The sequence below is a fragment of the Larus michahellis genome, chromosome 4 (genome assembly GCF_964199755.1).
Source record: "Larus michahellis chromosome 4, bLarMic1.1, whole genome shotgun sequence".
Classification (NCBI taxonomy): Eukaryota; Metazoa; Chordata; class Aves; order Charadriiformes; family Laridae; genus Larus; species Larus michahellis.
Window position 1 is genome coordinate 48,422,837 of NC_133899.1, and position 19,673 is coordinate 48,442,509.

A 19,673-nucleotide genomic window follows, 5' to 3' on the forward strand; every position below is an offset into this window, starting at 1 on the left:
ATGCAACTTGAGAAAATAGAAACGGCTGAAATAATTGAAATTCTTAATGTTTCTCCAATAGATGATTTGAAAATATGCCATTTAGCACAGGCTAAAATGACAATAGGGACTATTATTCACTAGGAGTGACTTCCGAGACATTAATTGCCTCTTGTTTTAGAATTCTTTAAAATGCTCGTGTTTGTTTTGGGAACTTAAATACCTCCTGCCTGGTACAAGGATATATGTTTTCTTGCAGCAGAGGGGTCTGAGAAGGCTGTGGAGAGTGGCGTCCTCTCACTTTTCCTTCCTTCTAGGGCAGGTGTTTCTTGGAAGACAAGGGATTGAAATAAATCTTGTAATTTAGTTCAGGTATGTTGTGCACAGAATAGAAAAGGGGGAAACAGCTGCTCAAAGTTTGAGATCAGAAAACAAATCTGTAATGGGGAAGAGAAAACAGGGCTTTCCAAGGTGTGTATATGAACTTGTATATAAACTTGTTCTCACTTGTCCATCTTTTTTGTGTTGGTTGTTGCCTAATAATGAGTTCTTTAGGACTCTGTCATAGATATTTTATTTATCAAGTGTGTCAGGGTTTCCGTTGCAATGAGCTAGTTAAATCACTGTTTAAATAATTATATATTTAAAAAAAAAAGTTGCATGCACTCTGGGTTGTCTGGGAAATCTTTTATTTTTGGATTGCTGTGGACTGTTCTCTGGAAGGAGCAAACCGTGGTGATTTTTTTTTTTGTTTGGTTTTTATTTTTTTGGGGGGAATCTTTTTTTAAGAAAAAGTACAATGAAACCATTTTTGCCTCCAGTATGCAGGTGAAGTATGCTTTTCTGTACTTATGTCTAAGTCTGAGGGTTCTTTAAAGTCTGGGTGTTGTGGGATGTTTTTTGTTTGTTTTAGTTTCTGTTTTGTTTTTTTTTTTTTTTAAATACAGTATTCTGATATATGTTTGACCTCCAGAATGTTACCCCTTTTTGTTTGGCCTGGTGAAGATGAATTTTGAGACATCATCTGTACATGCTGTTGTGTTTCCCCAGTAGTTTTGTGTCAGTCTCATGAAACGGTGTTGCATCAAGTACTTTACCCAAAATATCATTCAGGGTAAAGCTATTAGAAAATGTGGTTTGTATCTCCATATTGTTCCATCTTGCCTGGATGAGAAAGTTCACGTTATAAAGAGACAAGGCTTCACTCCCCGCCCCACCCCGAACCTGAGTGTTGCAAAGCTACAAAGTATATTAGGAATCCTAAGAGGAGAAAAAATGCTGAATTAGGTAAAGTAAAAGGCTTAAAGTAGTTGTCAGAGTGGGATTAACCCGGCAGAGAAATCAAGTTCTCTATAAGAGAATACTTGAGGCACTTAGGCCATGACTTAATTGCACTTTTATTTAATAGCCTTGTATGAAAATAAACAGGCGAGTAAGGAATTGGTGTTGAAAGAGAGGAATGTGTGAATATTGATCCAGTGTTGGACTTCTGTATCTGTTGAGAGAATGGGGAAATCTGAATGTTCATAGAGCCCGGCAGGAAGCAAGCGAGAAGAGGGGATTTTTTTTTCCCCTTAGAGGTATGCTGTGAAAATGGTGATGCAGCCTGTCAGACTAAGTCCGGTTGCATTCAAGGAACAAAAAGCAACAGCCGACAATGGCTCAGAAGCTGCAGGGTAGCTGGTGTAGTAAAGAAGAAAAAAATAAGGGCCAGATCTTGCATGGTAAACTGTGATTCCCTTGTAGCAAGGGGTGTGGGGGGGTAAAGGTGATGCTGGAATGATCTGGTAGTTTAAATCTGAAGGGAAATGAGGAGAAGGGGTGGACTCCTGCTCATCTGCAGCAGCACTGCACGCAGAGCCTACCTGATTTAGGCCTAGCGACAGTTGCGTTGGAGGCCTTGGGAAGGCAGGAAGCGTGTTTTCTCAGTGTGACGTACTCGGGAGTGTGTACTGCCTGCATGCTAAATGCGAGTGGATGGATTTGACTCCGCTTATAACAGTTCTAAGAATGTAATGAAATCCCTTCTTGCTTATGCTTTTATTTTGAGATGGAGGGGGAGAGAAAGGAGCTCTCAGTATTCTGTTTAGTTCAGAGTTTGAAACAAGCACGTTTTGCCTAATTCTGTTTACTGCCTTTTTATTTAGACTACTTGTAAAACAAGCTGATGCCTTTAAGTGCTCTATCATAATTTACCAGTACACAGAACGAGAAACTAATGAAAACCCTAATGCTGTTTATTTTCTTTCTTTAATCTACACACAGAGCATACTGTACTTATTGTTAGAAGGTCTTACGCTGGTGGTTTTTGTTGTTTGTTTGTTGTTTTTTTTTTTTACTGGGTTTTTGTGCTCAGGAGATCAGGAATGCCAAAATGACAACATGGTGCAATGAAGTAATAGCTGGTGAAATAAATAAGTTTGGTCAAAAAGCAAATAAAATTCAAATGTAGAATGAGAATGTTTTTTAGTAAGTGTTAGCAGGCTGTACTAAGAACAGGTGTTGTATTTATTCAAGGGGAGAGGAAAATGTGATACCTTCCTGGTAGCAGCAGAGGATCCCAGCTGCCTTTTAAAGGGTTCAGAGCACCCAACAGAATCAAGAGAAGTCTGAGACTTTTTTTTTTTTTGCATAGAACTGTGTGAAATTAAATAGCCGGTATTCTTTCTAGAAAAAAATAATCACTTCTAACAGGTGTGAAGCATTACCTTTTTCATCTTGTTCTTAAAATCTGAAGACAGATTAAGAAACAAATGATTGTTCTTTGATATTTTTGTCATGTGAACATCTGTTCACTAACAAATCATTTTTGTATTGTCTTCTGACCATTATTTAGAAGCCTGTGACATATTAAGAGCCAGTGATGTAAAGGCAAGAATTTCTGTATAGTTTCACATGTTGAGCCATCTCGCTTCCTGTTAAAACAAAAGTTCTAGAGAAGCTAAAATGAGCTTCTGTGTTCTTTTAAGTATTTTTCAGTATCATAAAATACAGAACATAAGAATGTACATTAGCAGCTAATTTTCAAGTTTATGCGGCTGTGCTTTATAGACATGAAATGGCTTATTTTTAATGTGTGTGCTAAAATAATTAAATTGAAGAGGCCAGTTTGTAATAAAGAACTGTGCCAGACAGGAAGTGTGGACCAGTACTTGTTCTAGTATATTGACAAGGAAGCTGACCCATAGCAAAACCAGCACAGGTTGGTTTAGTTTTAGTGTTTAAAGTAAGTCTTAAATGCTGATTTTTCTCCTTGACCTTTTTACACAGTCTTTTCCTGGACAATACAGTAAATGCACAAAGAACTGTTCTCCTCTGTGCCATAATGAGGATAAGCAGAAAATGGTAGTGATTTCTATTCTGCCTGAGTAATAAGCAGGACATACAGAATTCAGACGCCTGGCAAACTCAGATGCCTCTTTTTCTCTGGTCATCCAGTAGGTCTTCCAGTCTCAAAATTAAAAGAACGTGTCTGTGTGACTGCATCACTGAAACCATAATTGACAAGCCGAACTTCTGGCCAGGTGGGGAAAGTGAAATGGGAAAATGAGTTCTTGATGACTGTGTTTATTTAAAAAGAAAAGGAGCGAAGTGCTCAGCCTCTTACCCACTATAGATGGCACACTGAAACTTGATGGTACACTGAAACTTGATGACTGCTGAAGGAAGGAAGGAGGTCTTCCTTGTGCTGCTAGCCCAGTGCTCCTGCTGCTGAAGTTTGTGCTTCCCAGACCTGTCTGTGAATCACTTCAATTTTCTGCAGTGTGACACCCCCTCACCTCCCACTCCCCCCAGAAAAAGATTGGGGACTGCCGGTGGTACAACTGCACAGCTAGAAGACAGCGTAAAGGAGAGTGCCTTGGTCATATCGACTGCCTGTGGGAGTGTTCCAGCTGCAGGATGAATTATGTGAAAGTGGAGAAGCTGGAGGTAGAACTATAAACTTTGAGCAGATCTAGGATTTACTTAAACCTCTTGATGTACTGTTAGTCTAATCTTTCCTTGTGCATGCTTGAAGAACTATCATTCAGTTAGCAGGTTTCATAACACACTGAGCTTTGCTGGAAGTATTCTATAAATACGGAAGTATAAAAGATTACCTGTTGTTGTAAGGTGCCCTACCACATAATCACTAATCACAATTCATCTGCATTTTTTAATGTTTGCTTATTATTACATGTGTACCTAGCTTCTCTCTGATATTTGTCAGAAGGTAAGATCAGTAGAAGCTTGTGTAGCTCATCTCCATACATCTGTCACTGAAAATCTCCCTCTTGCTCTTTGTGATTCTTAGCCTGTGGTGCTTTAAACTGAAAGTCCTTGTGATTGCAGGGGTTACCTTTTTATTCATTGTAAGTGCATGTTAAATTTCTTTGTTCAACAAATTTACACATTTTGGTTTTCCATTTCCTAATTTTAAAATGCATTGTGTAATGTGTCTGTTTCCTGTCTGTTGCATGCAAGTTGCCCTTCATCAAAATATGTTTAACACAGATTTATTGCCTTAACTGATATTCCCTTTAAGTAGTTTTCGCTATACTTTGTAACCATGGAAATGGTGTATGGATAATATTTATAAAGTAGAAGGAAAAACAGGGTATCTAATGGGACCCCTGCTGTTCTGAAACCTCTTCAGCAAAAAAAAGTCCAGACTCTTGGGATTCCGTATAAATGTAATAGGAAGTCTTCTGTAATGCAGAATTATTTTTCTGGAATATATGTATTCACTTTAAATAAATTAGTTCACACATTCACGTTGAGTAGTACTTTAAAAATTGACATTCTTTCACCTCGGTTCTCTCAGTTGTGTAATGAAAAAACTTTGCTCTTCATTGAAGTGCTAGATTTAAGAAAACCTTATTGCATTTGCAGTCACTCTGTGCTAATACTGAAACTGAAAGCTTGTTTTTGCTTGCTGGTGCTGTTCTTAAATGCTTTTATTTTGGACTGGCACTTTCACTGTTTCCTCTCTAAAGCTTGGAAGAATGAGCAAAATGCTCGGTTACTTTGAGTTGTATATACTTCCTTTATCCTGCCTCCTCTCTCCAAGAGCAGAATCTTTCCCTTCCTTAACTGCTGAGGATATGTGGCTGTGGGAGGGGATTGGTTTGTTTTGTCTAATTTTATTCCTCATCTCCAGTGTTTTGCTCTCAACTTTTTTTCACTTGTTTGGCATTTCCCCCTGCTGGCAGATTGAGTTAATAGCACTTCTTTCAGCTGTGGAAATGGAAGGCTGTAGTTGTCCTTGAATGTCACTGTTTTGTGGTCGAGGCGTTGGCTGCTTTTCTGATTATTTTTTTCTTTTTGGTGTCCTCTGCACGTCTCTGGTAGACAGATAAAATCCAAAGAATAGTTTGTACAAGCAGGGGATGTGCACATACCTGCAGTTCTCCACATCAGAAGTGCAGCAGCACTTCCAGTGATAGTCAGAGAGACCTCTAGTTTTGCATTTCATGCCTGCAGTCTTGCAGCACTATCCAGATCGTCTCCTTTTGTACTCTGGACCTCTTCCCAAAACTCTTAAGGCACTTCTGCCATGCTAACGCATCGTTCCTGCAAGCCAGTTCTTTCCAAGATAAAGTGGATTGCTAGAAGGGGAAAAATAGTTTGGCACTCAATATGAAATTTCTCATTATGTTTAAAAGAATAAAACAAGAAATTGGAGATCCCTCTGTTCTTAAGGGAATTTAAGGGGAAAAAATACTTTAATCAGTACTGGAGTGGAGTTTTGTTAATTTTCTCTTGTTCCTTGCATCTTCAGTTGTTAAATCAATTAATAGGATTTCCTGTGTGTTGTCTTTCTAGAAAGTAGCCTTCTTGCCTCGTCACAACTCCTTTTCCTTTATCTCCTTTTTCCGAAACAGTCCTCTGTCTCTGAAGTATGAAAGAAAGGCAGAAACTTCTCAATGATTGGAATGAGAAACTTACAACACACCTTAAGAATAGCAGAGGTTAATGAATGGATGTTATTAAAGAAAAACCAACTAACCAAACAAAAAAACACCAAAACACTAACCTCCAAATAACTTTCCTTTGAATTTCTTCTAAATTTTGAGGCAAAGGAGTGGGCTAGTACAGGTGGGCGGGGAAAATTCCTAGAATCATATAATAGTTTGGGTTGGAAGGGACCTTTAAAGGTCATCTATTCGAACCCCCCTGCAGTGAGCAAGGACATCTTCAACTAGATCAGGATTGGGGCATCTGGCACCTCTCTAGGCAACCTGTTCCAGTGTCTCGCCACCTTCACTGTAAAGAATTTCTTCTTTATATCTAGTCTAAATCTTCCCTCTTTTAGCTTAAAGCCATAACCCCTTTTCCTATCGCTACGGCCCAGCTAAAACGTTTGTCCCCATCTTTCCTGTAGACCCTCTTTAAATACTAAAAGGCCGCAATAAGGTCTCCCCAGAGCCTTCCTTCTCCAGGCTGAAGAACCCCAACTCTCTCAGCCTGTCCTCACAGGAGAGGGGTTCCATCCTTTTGATCACTTTTGTGGCTCTCCTCTCAACTCCTCCTGTCTTCTGTTGACCTATCTTTTTTCCCCTTCCAGCTGCATGTATACTTTGTAAATAAGTTGAAACTAATTTTTAAAAAACCATAACATTCCAGTTCTAAGACTTAACAGATTAACTGACTTTTTAAAAAGTTTAATTGATAAACTTTGTTTTTTAAAAAAAAAAACCCCACATTTGCAGCAACTTTATGGAATGTGGCAGAATGCAGCGAAGGTTTTTAGAAACAAACACCATGCTCTGCCTTCCACTGATTTGTATCTTTGCATCATGTAAGTGCTTTAATTTTTGCAAAAGTTTCCCTGGTTCCCTGCTTCAGATATGAAACTCTGCTGTTGTGATGTTAGTAAAGTGTAAACTTACACACTTAAATAGGACTAGGGTTTCCTCTTAGTGTATGTATAGATAAACAGTCCTCCTACATAACAAAGTAATTCACCAAAATAAAAGTTTGGGTTGTTCAGCTTTTTACATGAGCAGGAATTTAGCCATGCTGCATAGAAGGTGGCTTTGTGTTTGTCTAAGACTGGTGAATAGTAACTCGCTGAGAAAAGTGAGGCTTAGTGTTCTTGTTCGTGTTTCTCTCTCTGCAGTACCATGACTTTTGAATGCAACAATGCTGTAAAACATCCCCATATGCTGATTTCTGGGTACAAAGAACAGAATTGTACTGATGATAACTTCTATGAATGTTAGAAGTGATTAGAATGGGAGTACATTGAGCTCTTGGTAGCAAGTCAGGAAGAACTTCTGCCAGGCTTACTAATGGTGATAGGTTAGAGAGGCAGACCTGCAATTTTCTAGCTTAATTTTTATTTAACAAATAAAATCTGTTTTCCTGAATGCCTTATTTGTCATATGAAACAAAATAGAAAAGCAAGGAGTTGAGTTTGCTGTGGGTTGGTTTCATTTTCTTTTAAATGGCAGAACCTTACTCTTTTTCCCTTAGGAGGAGGGAAGTATGTGAGAAGTGGGAGGATGAGTGTTTTACTTTAAACATGGCTTAAATGGTTAATGCTTGGCAAGTTAAATTAACTTTTTCCCTTTCGAAGTGTAAGTGGCTTTAGGCAGTGCTTCTCTGATTCAAGAAATATACTAAGGCTGTTCAATGCAGAGGGGTTTGTGCGTGGGTAAAAAGTGCAAAGCCACATACCTTAAAGCTGCTTGGGTGAGAGAGGCGATCCTGGCATCTTAAAACATACTTGTCCTGACTTTCTTCTAGGCCAAATGTGGGTTTTTATTTTGCTGTAGAGCATGATCTCATCCCCCACCCCACCCCCTAGATGCCAGGAAAGACTGTGTTCAAGAAGAGTTACTAGTGCCTATCAGCGCTGTAGTGGCAGCGCCAGCAGAGCTAAGAGGATAATCTTCATCTGCCTAAATGTGTTTGATGGCCATGGCAAGTTTTTGGTTCATATTTTAAAAATCAGGTTGTGAAGTGGTTTTGGCTTTACAATGGGAATAGTCTTTTCAGCTGTAACAAGTCTTTTGGCTCATTTTCTATATGTTAAATATAGTACTGCTTCTGCAAAGACAAATGATAGCATCACATGCTTCCATTTAAGCTTACTTTGATGGTTTTCTAAACTGTTCTAGAGAAGGTGAAGCAATCTGTCCCCAAATGAAATCAGCTTCAGGTGTCTTAAACTCCAAATTGCATCTATTTCATGGCTAATCATCGCAGCAGAGGAACCTGGAGGCAGAATTGGAGATTTTAGCTTGAATACTGTAGGTTGTCTGTTGATAGAAGATCCAAGCTCCTTGACCGTTTTAGTGGGAATTATATACTGGTATTGGGTGGGGATAGGGAGGAGAAAGAGAAAGAATTTATAAAGGAGTTGCGCAGATGGACAAACTGGAAGGCATGGCTAGTACCCTTCAGTGCAGTCTCGGTTATCTTGGGCAGCCCTGTTGGTCCCTTTACCATCTGCCCGGCACTTGTTACTGGGCTGACTGGGAGTTCTCCCAGCTGCATCACAACGGCAAGATCAGATTCCCCGCACTGGCACGTGGGAGGCTTGTTTTTAATCACAGAAGTGGCAGCGCTGGCACTGCTAACATGGTCATCGAAATATGAGCCTTATAATAATGTAATTTGAAATAGCTTGTATACCCCCTGTCTGGGCTGTGTTTGGTCTTTTTCTTGAGACTGCAGAAATCCTGTCCTGTTGAGGAATATGAGTTGTTTCATTTCTGACCTGAAAATCACAAGAAAGTAACTGTTATGACTTGTTTTCCCAGAAGATACTGGTAGAGTGCTGTCTATGTATGATGCCTTTCAAGTATAGGAAGAGAGCTGTTGCTTTGAGGAGTTCACATCTAAAGACAGAGGTCCAGAGAAAACTGTTAATCCCTTCTGCATGCAGTGTACTTTGCACCAAAAAAAGTATTAATTTTTAATTTTTTAATTAATGCTTTACCATTAATGTTGTCAAGCAATGCTCTGAAATGTGAAAAAATGTCATTCTTGCAAATGCCTGTGCACAATAATTAGTCCTTTTTCATCTGAGTCCATCCGTTGCACTGAACAAGACCATGATCCTATTGGCAAAAAGTAAAAATTACATAATTAAATATTGTAATGTGATATGTACCTATAAAGTTCCTGATTAAAGTTACATGCTCTAACAGTAAACACCTGCTGGCTTCCAGAGTTAGGAAAAATGCCAACTAAAAATCGCCAAATGTGACTTTTCTCCCAGTTTTTCCAGATGAGTCTCTGGTTACAGTAGCATAAGCTTAAGCTTTACTGTATGACCTAAAGGTAATAAGTATCTGATTGATGTAACCAAACATCTTAATATACAGATACTTAGCATTTATATAGTCTTAAACCTTCAGATACTGTGTGCCAAAATGTTTAACCACCATATGTAGTTCTCTGATGTCCTCAGGGGCTACCAAGCCTTAAACATAGGAGTTTTGTGTTTGAGGTCTTTGTTTTTGTAACAGTCCCATGAAATGAGTAACTTTTCTCCTTATTTACAAACTTCAACAAAAGGCTTAAAGTTGATCTGCCAAATATAATTGTTCTGGTAATGGTGGTGTATTTTTTCCTTACATGTGTTGTCTAGAATTGTTGAAAATGTTGAGAGCCTTTGTTTTTTTTGGGGGGGGGGGGGGGGGGGGGGGGAATGTTACTTCTTTAAGTGTGTGTATATATATCAAACCACCTTTACTGTTAGTAACACTAATATCAGATTATCAACAGACAATGTTACTAAGAAAAATGTATTTCTAGAGCTTTGGTGTTTTATTTGGTTAGTGCTAGTTTTAATTGCTTTTTATTTTTAGCTTGTCATAACCATAGGTAAGCATTGCTCAAGCTTTTCTTCTGATCATATATATGTTTTGGTAAGAAAGCAGTGTTCTTAATAGAAAGCAGAGGTGGATATAGAAATATGACTCCTAGAGCTGGGGTTTTAAAACCCCCCAAATATTGCAGAATATACTGTAATAATCTGAGAGCTAACCATGCAGACTCATACCTCAGGCAGCTTACAGCACTTGTTTCTAGAGTCTTCAATGGGCAACCTCAGTAAAATGAATAGCTGAGATTTTGTGATACGTTTCTACTTGCTGAAGTTTTTGTTAAGGAACCCTGCGGAGTGCTAAACTGTTCAGACTTCTCTATTGATATGAATGATTGCGAGCTGTCTAATCTTAACTTTCTAATGTATTTTGTAGTGAGAGTGAGAGAGGCAGTGTGAGTTTGTATATGTACTCTTGCTGTGAACAAGAAATAATCTCATTTCATCTATACAGCAGATCTTACGTGTTACCTTTTTAATTAATATTATTCTGGGTTAGTTCTCAGTAGCCACAAATGCAGAGAATTGTCAAGAACCAAAGCTACAGATTTAGCTGGTCATAAACTCTTCTCTACTACAAAAATGTTAAGAGCAATGGAAAACATAGGTCTGTTTAAGATGCTTGGAGTTAGCAATCTTGGATGTTTGTTCTTCACTTCTCTGTCTCAATTCCCTATCTAAGATAACTTGCCTGTATCAGGAACAAGTTTTTCTGTGTCTCTCGTTAGTGTGCTGCTTATGAGGAAACCAGTTCTTTATTTGCTGTAGAGATTAGATGTTGAATTTAAAAAAGCATGCAAACTGAAAAATCAGAATGAAATTATTCAACTGATACTTCATTCTTTAAGCTTGCCTCATTTAGCAGAGAGGACAGAGATGCCACTAAAAATGCTATACTTGCATGAGGGCAGAATTAAAATATTTTGTATTTCCAAAGGCTTGACTTTCAAATGTTACCCTGTTCTAAACACTTAAGAAAAAGCCTGCAGTAAATTATGTACAGAAGAGGATGCAAATGTACTTCCATTCCCTGTCTAGGTCCTCTCTAAGTGACTTCTCCAAGGCAACACAGCAAATCACTCAGATAGTCACGATTAAACTCATGGTGTTCCTAACTTTGTCCTCGGGAGCCCCTGGGTTGTCAGCCTGGGGTTGCAGCCCTTCGGAGTGGTTAAATGCAATCCAAAAGTTTGTAACTGTGCAGCTTTTCTCTGCACAGCTCAACCTTGATGAAGTTAGGGTTCTGCTATGGAGACGAGTCTCTATGTAGGGAGGGAGAAAGGGAGGAAGGAACAGTTAATCATGCTGTTATTTTTAAGTGACGGTTTTCTCTTCAGTTTGTGTGTACTTGTGCTACAAGTAAACTGCTATTTTTCTTTTTTAAATAAAAATCATGCTCTTTTATTCCAAGACTGTATTTGCAGATGTGTAGTACGAACTGTTTTGTGTACCTTTCCAGAGTCAGTCATCTACAGCAGTGAGGTCTTTTTACTATTATTTTTTTTATTAATAGCATGGAGCTGTACTCGTTGCTTGTTGAAGAGAGATGGTTAGTGCTTGTATGATGACAAATGTTCCTCTATAGATTTTTGGACCAATGAGAGAACTGATTGATAGTGGGAGGTCGACATGGTGACTAAGGTCTTAATGTTGAAGAAGAAACAACTAGAGTCTGATAATCACACCTGTCTCTTTGGCACCCTCAGCAATGAGGGTGTTTCAAATTCTGTAGTATCCAGAGCAAATGCACTTAATTTGAATATAGCCTCAAAACAGTCCATCCTCCCCAGCTCATATCCTACCATGTTAGCAGTTGGATGCTATTTAAACTAACCTGAAATTGCTCTAAAATGAGTTTAACAACTTATCTTCTGTAATACTTTGTTGTTTAAAATGCACAATAAAATGTGAGACTAGAAGAGTGACAATACGTACAGTCACTACCAGCAATAGGCTTCCTGTTTTCTTTTCTGTTCTGGATGTTCATCAGTACCCTGGTTCTCCTGGTCAGTAAATGTAAACTCCTCCACTTGTGCTGGTCTCCACTGAGAGTGATATGATTATGTGGCTTTCTACTGCTGTATCTATTTATAAGGCTGAGGCTTAAACTTCTCTGCGATGACTTGCGTGTGGATAGAAACATATCTGCAAAGATCTTATTAGCTGTGGAGTTGAATCTTAAAATAGCCTAATATTCTAGTATTTTACTAGAAAATTGGAGTATTTTGGAGGCTTTTTTTTTTTAGCATCAGGCAAAGTAGTTGAACAAATGAGTTTATCATTTATATTTTAGCTATCTTTTTAGGACTGACTCACAAGTTTTTTATGATTCATATGAGGATGATTTAAGAGGTACTACCTTGCTCTGCTGCTAAATGTTGTTCTTCCCATGACACGGGCAGTGTAATGAGCAGTGTATCTTCTCGGCCTCCATAGTTCATGACCTAGCATATTAGCTTAAACTGCCATTGATTTCAGTTTACATTAGTACTCTGGGATTTGAGCTCTAGTGACTGTGCTGACACACCACCTGCTCTACCATCTTTGTTGTGCTGGTATAACCTCAAGCAGAGGTGGTGGGCAAATGTCTGGGATGGGTAACCTTGTCATATTTTGCTGTGGCAACTGTGACAGGGCTTGTGATTTAGATGTTAATAAATGTGATGAAGAGGAGGTATTTCCCCCAGAGGAGGGGGACACAGGCCTTGCACAGAACTAGAAAAGCTTGCACCTGTAATCTCTTCTTCTCCTAGTGACAGTAATAGTTCGTATTTTAATCCAGATTAGAATTGTAGGTATCCTTGTCTTTCCGTGCCATATCAAACAGATTTTTCTAAGTGGTATTTTATAGTTAGCTTCAGCATTTTAAAAAAAAAAAAAAAAGCCCAAACCTGAATCCTTCCCCAAAACCCTAACACCCCCCCAACTTTCCAAATCTGTGAATTTTCCTTATATGTTTCAAACTGTAGTTAAGCTGTTTGTAATTGTATCTTTTGTTCTTGTTTTTCTTTTGTAGGAGGGGGTAGAGAGCTGAAGGGGATAACTTTCTTAAAACTGGTAAGTACTTCTTCCCAGGGCTAAGATGGTTTACCTAAGAATAGATGATACGAAGAGCTGGCATCCATTCCTGAAAAAAAATTGATGTTTACTGAAACTGAAATCCTATCTATTCTTATATTTAGAAATTAAATCTTAGAAAGGAAATGTTACTGATGGAAGCTCCAGACCTATGAATAAAATCACTGTAGGACTGATATTTGGGCCCAGGGGTCTGAGTACAGTGAATGTTTAAATTCATCTACTCAAAAATAATAATGTTAGATGTAATGTGAAAAGCAAATTTATTTGGAGACTTTTTTTGGCGCAGAAAGACTTCTGTCTAAAATTCTAAGTTATTCAGAGTCCTTCCATACACACAGAAGGCATTCCTGGCTTTTGTGTGGGTCCTACCTTTGTTTTTTTATATATATATATATGTATATATACACACGTATGTGTATATATATTCACATACGTGTATATATATGTATATGCCTTGTCAGCTGTGTTTCTAGTGTAGTTTCAAAATAGTCATAGTTCAAATAGTTTTGGGGATATTTTAGAGGTTCTGATATGGATTGTATTTAATTGAGATAATAAGAGAAGTGCTAATGCACTTACCTGATTATTGTAGAGTTTAAGATTTCATTGAGTCTCTGAATATTTATATAGTATATAAACACCTAATACCTTAACTGCAGTGCATTGGGGTACTTATCTGAATGTGAAATTTTAAGTTTTGAAGCAACCACACAAGAAACAAAGGATTATTTATAACAAATGCGTGCCAGCAAGAAATTGTATGAAGGACTGCTGCCTTCAATAGTTGAAATCAATCCAAGGAATGGCAAATTTACATCTTGCTTTCAGTGCTCTTTCTGGTTGAGGCTTGGAAGTATGTTTGGATGTAGAAGAGATGCACGTACTCCACAGTCCTCTGCTTTCCTTTTGGAAATCACCGATTCTAGCATTGAACAAGGCATATAGAGGTTTTCCTTTAAAAACTAATGGGATGAAGGATGTTTGCAGACCAATCTATCCATGCAATTTCAATCATCTGCAAGCTTTTTAATTAAAATAATTCTGCTGTCATAAGACTAAGGTGGAAAATGCCATATGTTTTATGATTAATCCAAGGATGGCTTTATACATCTTCAGATGTCGTATTCTAGATAGTTTATAATGCCCCTGGACTTAAGTTTTTAAATCTTCCCTTGAAGTTCAGTCTAAAAGAATAAAAGTTCGAAAATATTGAAGATCTTTGCACTCAAAAAATGCGTGACCACTTGCCTATGTAGTTCTGCACCTGCTTTCAAAGGAAATACTAGCAATATTTAACCAGCTGCCCTCATAGGTATTTCTAGACATTATTCTACATAAACCAGAAAAGTACAGTCTATGATTTGTTGGATGTAAGGAATTACCACTTTTTCCTCTTTTTTTTTTTTTTTAAATTAACATTGGATAAGTGTTTAAGATACTTCAGGGGAAGTTTGGACAGGGATAATTTAGGACAGGTATTCCTGCTTGGGAAAGGAAGGTACAAGTGCATGTTCTAGAGTGATTCAGTTACAGGGTACAACTGAATAACAACTGTATATATTTCATATTCAGAAATCATCAACTTGACCAAATTTTTAATTGAACATCTTATTTTAATGTGTTCTCCCACCCCACTAATGATTTGGATGCTTAGAACACTTCAGAGCCTCGTAATAAATTCTTCGCTGTCCTTTGCCTGTTGCCTTATCTTTAGAGTGGTGATGCATGCCTTGGCTGGGATGCCATGCCAAATATATAGTATTTTATTTGTAATTTATCAAAGTTCTCATAATTGCGTATCCTGCTTCTTTTTTTTACTATGGAGAACACTGGTGCTGCTAGCTGACAAATATAGCAGCTGGCAGAGGTGATTGTAAAAGATCATTCTTTACCGTGTGGCCTTTGCTGACGAAGCAGCATTAGTTTCTCTTTCCTTACATGTCAGACACTTGGTTTTTGAAGAGGAGGTTGTTTCCTATGTTTGAAATGTGCTTCAGTGTAACTTTGCCAGCAGGAGGTATCTGGAAGTAGATGATACTGCAAAGTGAGTTGCTGTGAGGCTATAATGGGAATGTTGGAGGAGGGGAAGTAGGAAGGAGTCAAGACTTAAAAAACCTATGGAAAAAAAAAAAGGTCAAAAGTTAGTTAATCTCTCTCACCTTTTCTTAGAAGCTTCAGTCTTATGAATTGAAATTAATTCTTCAGATGTTATAGTATGGCACCTACTTCAAATTTATACATGTTGAAGGAATAAATTTTAAGGAATCTTAAGACCTGCTAACTTCTTAAATTACAGTGAAAGAAAAATCTGAAATTGTAACATATTTCGGGATGGAACTGAATGATTGGTATGTTACTAGAATTGTTTTGGGTTTTTTACCTGTATTGGGAGCAGTACTGCTTAATATCTTCATTAATGACATGACAGTGGGATTGAGTGCACCCTCAGCAAATTTGCAGATGACACCAAGGTGAGTGGTGCAGTTGACACACCTGAGGGACAGGATGCCATACAGAGGGACATGGAAAAGCTCCAGAAGTGGGCCTGTGTGAACCTCATGAGGTTCAACAAGGTCAAGTGCAAGGTCCTGCAGCTGTGTTGGGGCGACCCCTTGTATCAAAACAGGCTGAGGGATGAAGGGATTGGGAGCAGCCCTGATGAGAAGGATTTGGGGGTACTGGTGGATGAAAAGCTGGACATGTGCCAGCAATGTGCATTTGCAGCCCAGAAAGCCAACCCTATGCTGGGCTGCATCCAAAGAAGCATGGCCAGCAGGTTGAGGGAGGTGATTTTGCCCCTCTACTCCTCTCTGGTGAGGAGTACTCCACCTGGAGTAGTGTCCCTCAGCACAGGAAAGACTTGGACCTGTTGGAGCAGGTCCAGAGGAGGGCCACAAAAATATCAGAAGGTTGGAGAACCTCTCCTGTGAGGACAGGCTGAGAGAGTTGGGGTTGTTCAGCCTGGAGAAGAGAAAGCTCCAGGGATACCTTATTGCGGCCTTTTAGTATATAAAGGGGGCCTACAGGAAAGATGAGGACAAACTTTTTAGCTGGGCCTGTTGTGATAGGAGAAGATGTAATGGTTTTAAACTAAAGAGGGTAGATTTAGACTAGATATAAGGAAGAAATTTTCTACGGTGAGGGTGGTGAGACACTGGAACAGGTTGCCCATTGGAGGTGGTGGATGCCTCATCCCTGGAAACATTCAAGGTCGGGTTGGACAGGGCTCTGAGCAGCTTGATCTAGTTGAAGATGTCCCTCCTGATTGTAGGAGGAGTTGGACTAGATGACCTCTAAAGGCCCCTTCCAACCCAAACTATTCTGATTATTGCAATATATGTTCCTCAGTACGACAGTGAATTATATTTGTTCATGTCTACACCCCTGTAAACATGGCTAGGCTGAGCAACTGCTTGCTTCTGCAAAGCACTATCGCTTTGTTCTGAAAACCTCTTAAAAAATAGTTTTGAAAAATCTTTCTAGCTGTTCAAGGCATCTATGAAATTAGTTTGGATTAGTTTTTTATGAACCATCAATACTACAGTTTCTATCTGTCAAATTAAGTTGTGCATTGATAGTAGTTGCTCAATCTTTATACATTTTTTTACAGAAGTACTGTGTCATTTTTCCCATGAACTAGTACTCGGCTTTACAGTCACATGTATTAAAATTATGGATATTGTTTACATTCTCAGATGAGATAACTGTCTCTTCTGCTGTTTTGCACTTAACTTTGAAGTTAATATGGAGTTATAGAGTGATACCAGCTATTCATCACTCATTGAAGACACACTGAGAAAGAAACTATGGTCATATCTGCCTGTATCTTTACCCCAAAATCGAATTTCCAAGGCTTATGAAAGACTTTTTGCCCCTGCAGTGGGTTCCAGTTTTCATTAGCCAGTCTCCCATGTGGTTTTCTGAAGCCTGGTTTCTTTTGAAGCTGCAATGGTAGGAACTTAATGCAGGCTATAGTTGTTCTTGTCAGTGAATGGAAGTAATAATCCGGGGTTCTGTTTTCTCATTACTGTTTGTGGTAATAGAACAGGGAACTATATGTAATTTCCATGTATCCCTTGATACAAATTACAATTTTATAGAGAGTAGTGCTGCAAAGGCAGCTGTTTTCTCTCTCTCTATGTAACATGTGAGAGAGGCCCTTGCCCAAGGTCATTTCATATGTTGACTAGAAAGTCTGATCAGGCCTTTGTTATTTAAATAAGTAACTTTAAGCTAACACCACAGACAAGGAGTTTAAATAGAATGCTTTTAAAAACCCCTTTACAGTCTTCTCTTTGTAACACATTTCTGTTTGGAAAGAGAAACAATTAATCTAAATAAAAAACAAAACAAACCAACAAAAAACAACACCCCCCAAAAAAAAACCCCTTTTATTTTTAGAGTTCACGAACTTGTCCAGCACTTCAGTATACTGTAGTGAGAAAATGTTAAATAAAATTCTCTAACTTATGGGATTTACTCTGTTTTTACAGCCTACGTGTCTAATCTAAACTGTCAATATCCTTTTGAAAACAGTGAAGTCCCATTATGAAAGCCTCTGGGTTGGCTACAATACCTGTGCAATAATTGTGAGCAATTTTCAAAAAAATAAAAAAATAGGAACTACTTAACACTCCAGCAATTCTTTAATGTGTGGTGTCTGGATGGAAAAGTGACTGGAAAGATTGCTATATAATGTTTTCCGATGGCTTTTATGTGTATGTATGTATAGATGTTTTTTCATCCAGTTTTTACACAGGTTCCATTGTGATTTGAACGTGTGGCATAGAGACAGCAATCTTAATCCTGTTTCAGAAGCTGATACTTTTAACATATTCCTGAACAAAAATCTTGTGTCCAACTTTCAAGGCTTTTAGAAGTATAGCTGATAATGCTTTTCTGTGTCAGAGGTTGGGGGCATTAATTTGTTTGTAGTACAAGTGAAGATAGTAAACTCATGTTCTACGAGTAGAATTCCAGTAGAAGTAAAAGATTTCAAAATTAATGGTTTTGAATAAGCCTTGTGCTGCTTTACATCAATCTTGTGTTCCTTCAAAATAGGTTTCAACTGGAATGACTAACTCAGCACAAAGTTTAGGCAGTGAGTTATTAATATATTAATGTTTTTCTGTCAAATTGCATGCCGACCATCCCATCTAAGAACAGCTCTATAGTATTGGGGAAGTATGTTAATGCAGTACATCCTGTTTAACAATTTATTGCTGTTTGGGTTGCAGAATTTTAGTCTCCAGAATATTTTCTCATCTACACAGATTTTTAAAACATTCTTGGTAGTTAAGTTTTTCTAATTTAATATGCAATTGCAATAGGATATTGGTAGGAAATAGCTGTCTGCAAACTAAGATAAGGGACAGATATGTCAACTTTGGGATATGAGGGAAGTAACAAATTTGGCTAAATGACTCCAAGGCAGGCATTTTATGCAGCCTGTAGATTTCTTGTGTTTGAAACGCTGTATTTAGGCTAGAAAGCTGTAGTTGAATATAGTTCACTACTGAATTCTTGCTCTGTTATAATCTTTTTTCAAACTGACTTTTCTCCTTCACTAATGAAAACAAAACCTTTATTTTTCTATAGCACTGGTGTTAAAGAGGAAACCAGAAACTAAAGGCACTGGAATCAGCAAAGATACTTCTAGAGAAAGTGGAGAAGGTAGAGAATGGAGCTGCAGACTCTACAGGAGGCTCTGAAAGTGGAAATTCAGGTTCACCAGGTAATTTGTATTCTTTCTTGCTTTTATACTTTTAAGTAATAGCAGCACTAGTGTTGCTGATAGTATTACTACTAATGGCAGCATTAAGTAATAGCGCTACAACTATAGTAATAATTGTTTTATAAGCTGGAAACTACTTTAGAATTTTATACTCTGCATTTTGACCCTACCACCTGTTGTTTTTAGCGAATGTGAAAAATCTACATATCAGGCAGTGGGTAGGGATTTATTTTATTTTTTTAATATTTTGTAGTAGTGATAAAAACATTCAGAAAACTCTCTGTTCAGCAGCTTCTGTCTGGAAGGTTTTTCTGATGTTCTGAAGACAACTTCAGTATTCAGTTAGCAATGGAAGAATATGGTGGAGGAACTTTCAAGCAAAATGTACATAGTGCAGCATAGTCTCATCTGGTGCTCCTCTTGTGGAGTGTCTCCTACTTCAGTACCTTCTAAACTGGTAATTGAATAGTTCTGCTAACTAAAACATTGTAGTGCTTGGGCTCAGAAATTCTTATAGTGTGTCTTTTTTACTGGTAGCCTGTCTGATGCTTTGTGGCAGTAGAGTTGCAATTTGCTATTCCATTACAATACAAATGATGATCAAAGGGCTGTGGCACCTATGCTATGAGGACAGGCTGAGAGAGTTGGGGTTGTTCAGCCTGGAGAAGAGAAGGCTCCGAGGAGACCTTATAGCAGCCTTCCAGTACCTAAAGGGGGCGTACAGGAAAGATGGGGAAGGGACTCTTTATCAGGGAGTGTAGTGGTAGGACACGGGGTAACGGTCTCAAACTGAAAGAGGGTAGATTTAGATTGGATATCAGGAAGAAATTGTTTACGGTAAGGGTGGTGAGACACTGGAACAGGTTGCCCAGATAAGTTGTGGATGCCCCATCCCTGGAGGTGTTCAAGGCCAGGCTGGATGAGGCTTTGGGCAGCCTGGTCTAGTAGGAGGTGTCCCTGCCCATGGCAGGGGGGTTGGAACTAGATGATCTTTGAGGTCCCACCCAACCCGAACCAGTCTGTGAAATGAGAAATCATAGAATCATAGAATTGTTGAGG

At 38.4% G+C, this 19,673-nt stretch overlaps 1 protein-coding gene across 20 annotated transcripts in view; it reads left to right on the forward strand.

Annotated features, from left to right (window-relative positions):
• PHF21A (PHD finger protein 21A) overlaps nt 1-19,673 on the forward strand; it is a 134,465-nt gene that overhangs the window by 20,198 nt on the left and 94,594 nt on the right. For all 20 annotated transcript variants that reach the window (XM_074584540.1, XM_074584529.1, XM_074584536.1 and 17 more), the window contains 2 exons: nt 12,816-12,856; nt 18,479-18,614. In XM_074584540.1, the coding sequence (XP_074440641.1) occupies nt 18,561-18,614 (54 nt within the window). In that variant the 5' untranslated portion in view covers nt 12,816-12,856; nt 18,479-18,560. The remainder of the gene's footprint in view (nt 1-12,815; nt 12,857-18,478; nt 18,615-19,673) is intronic.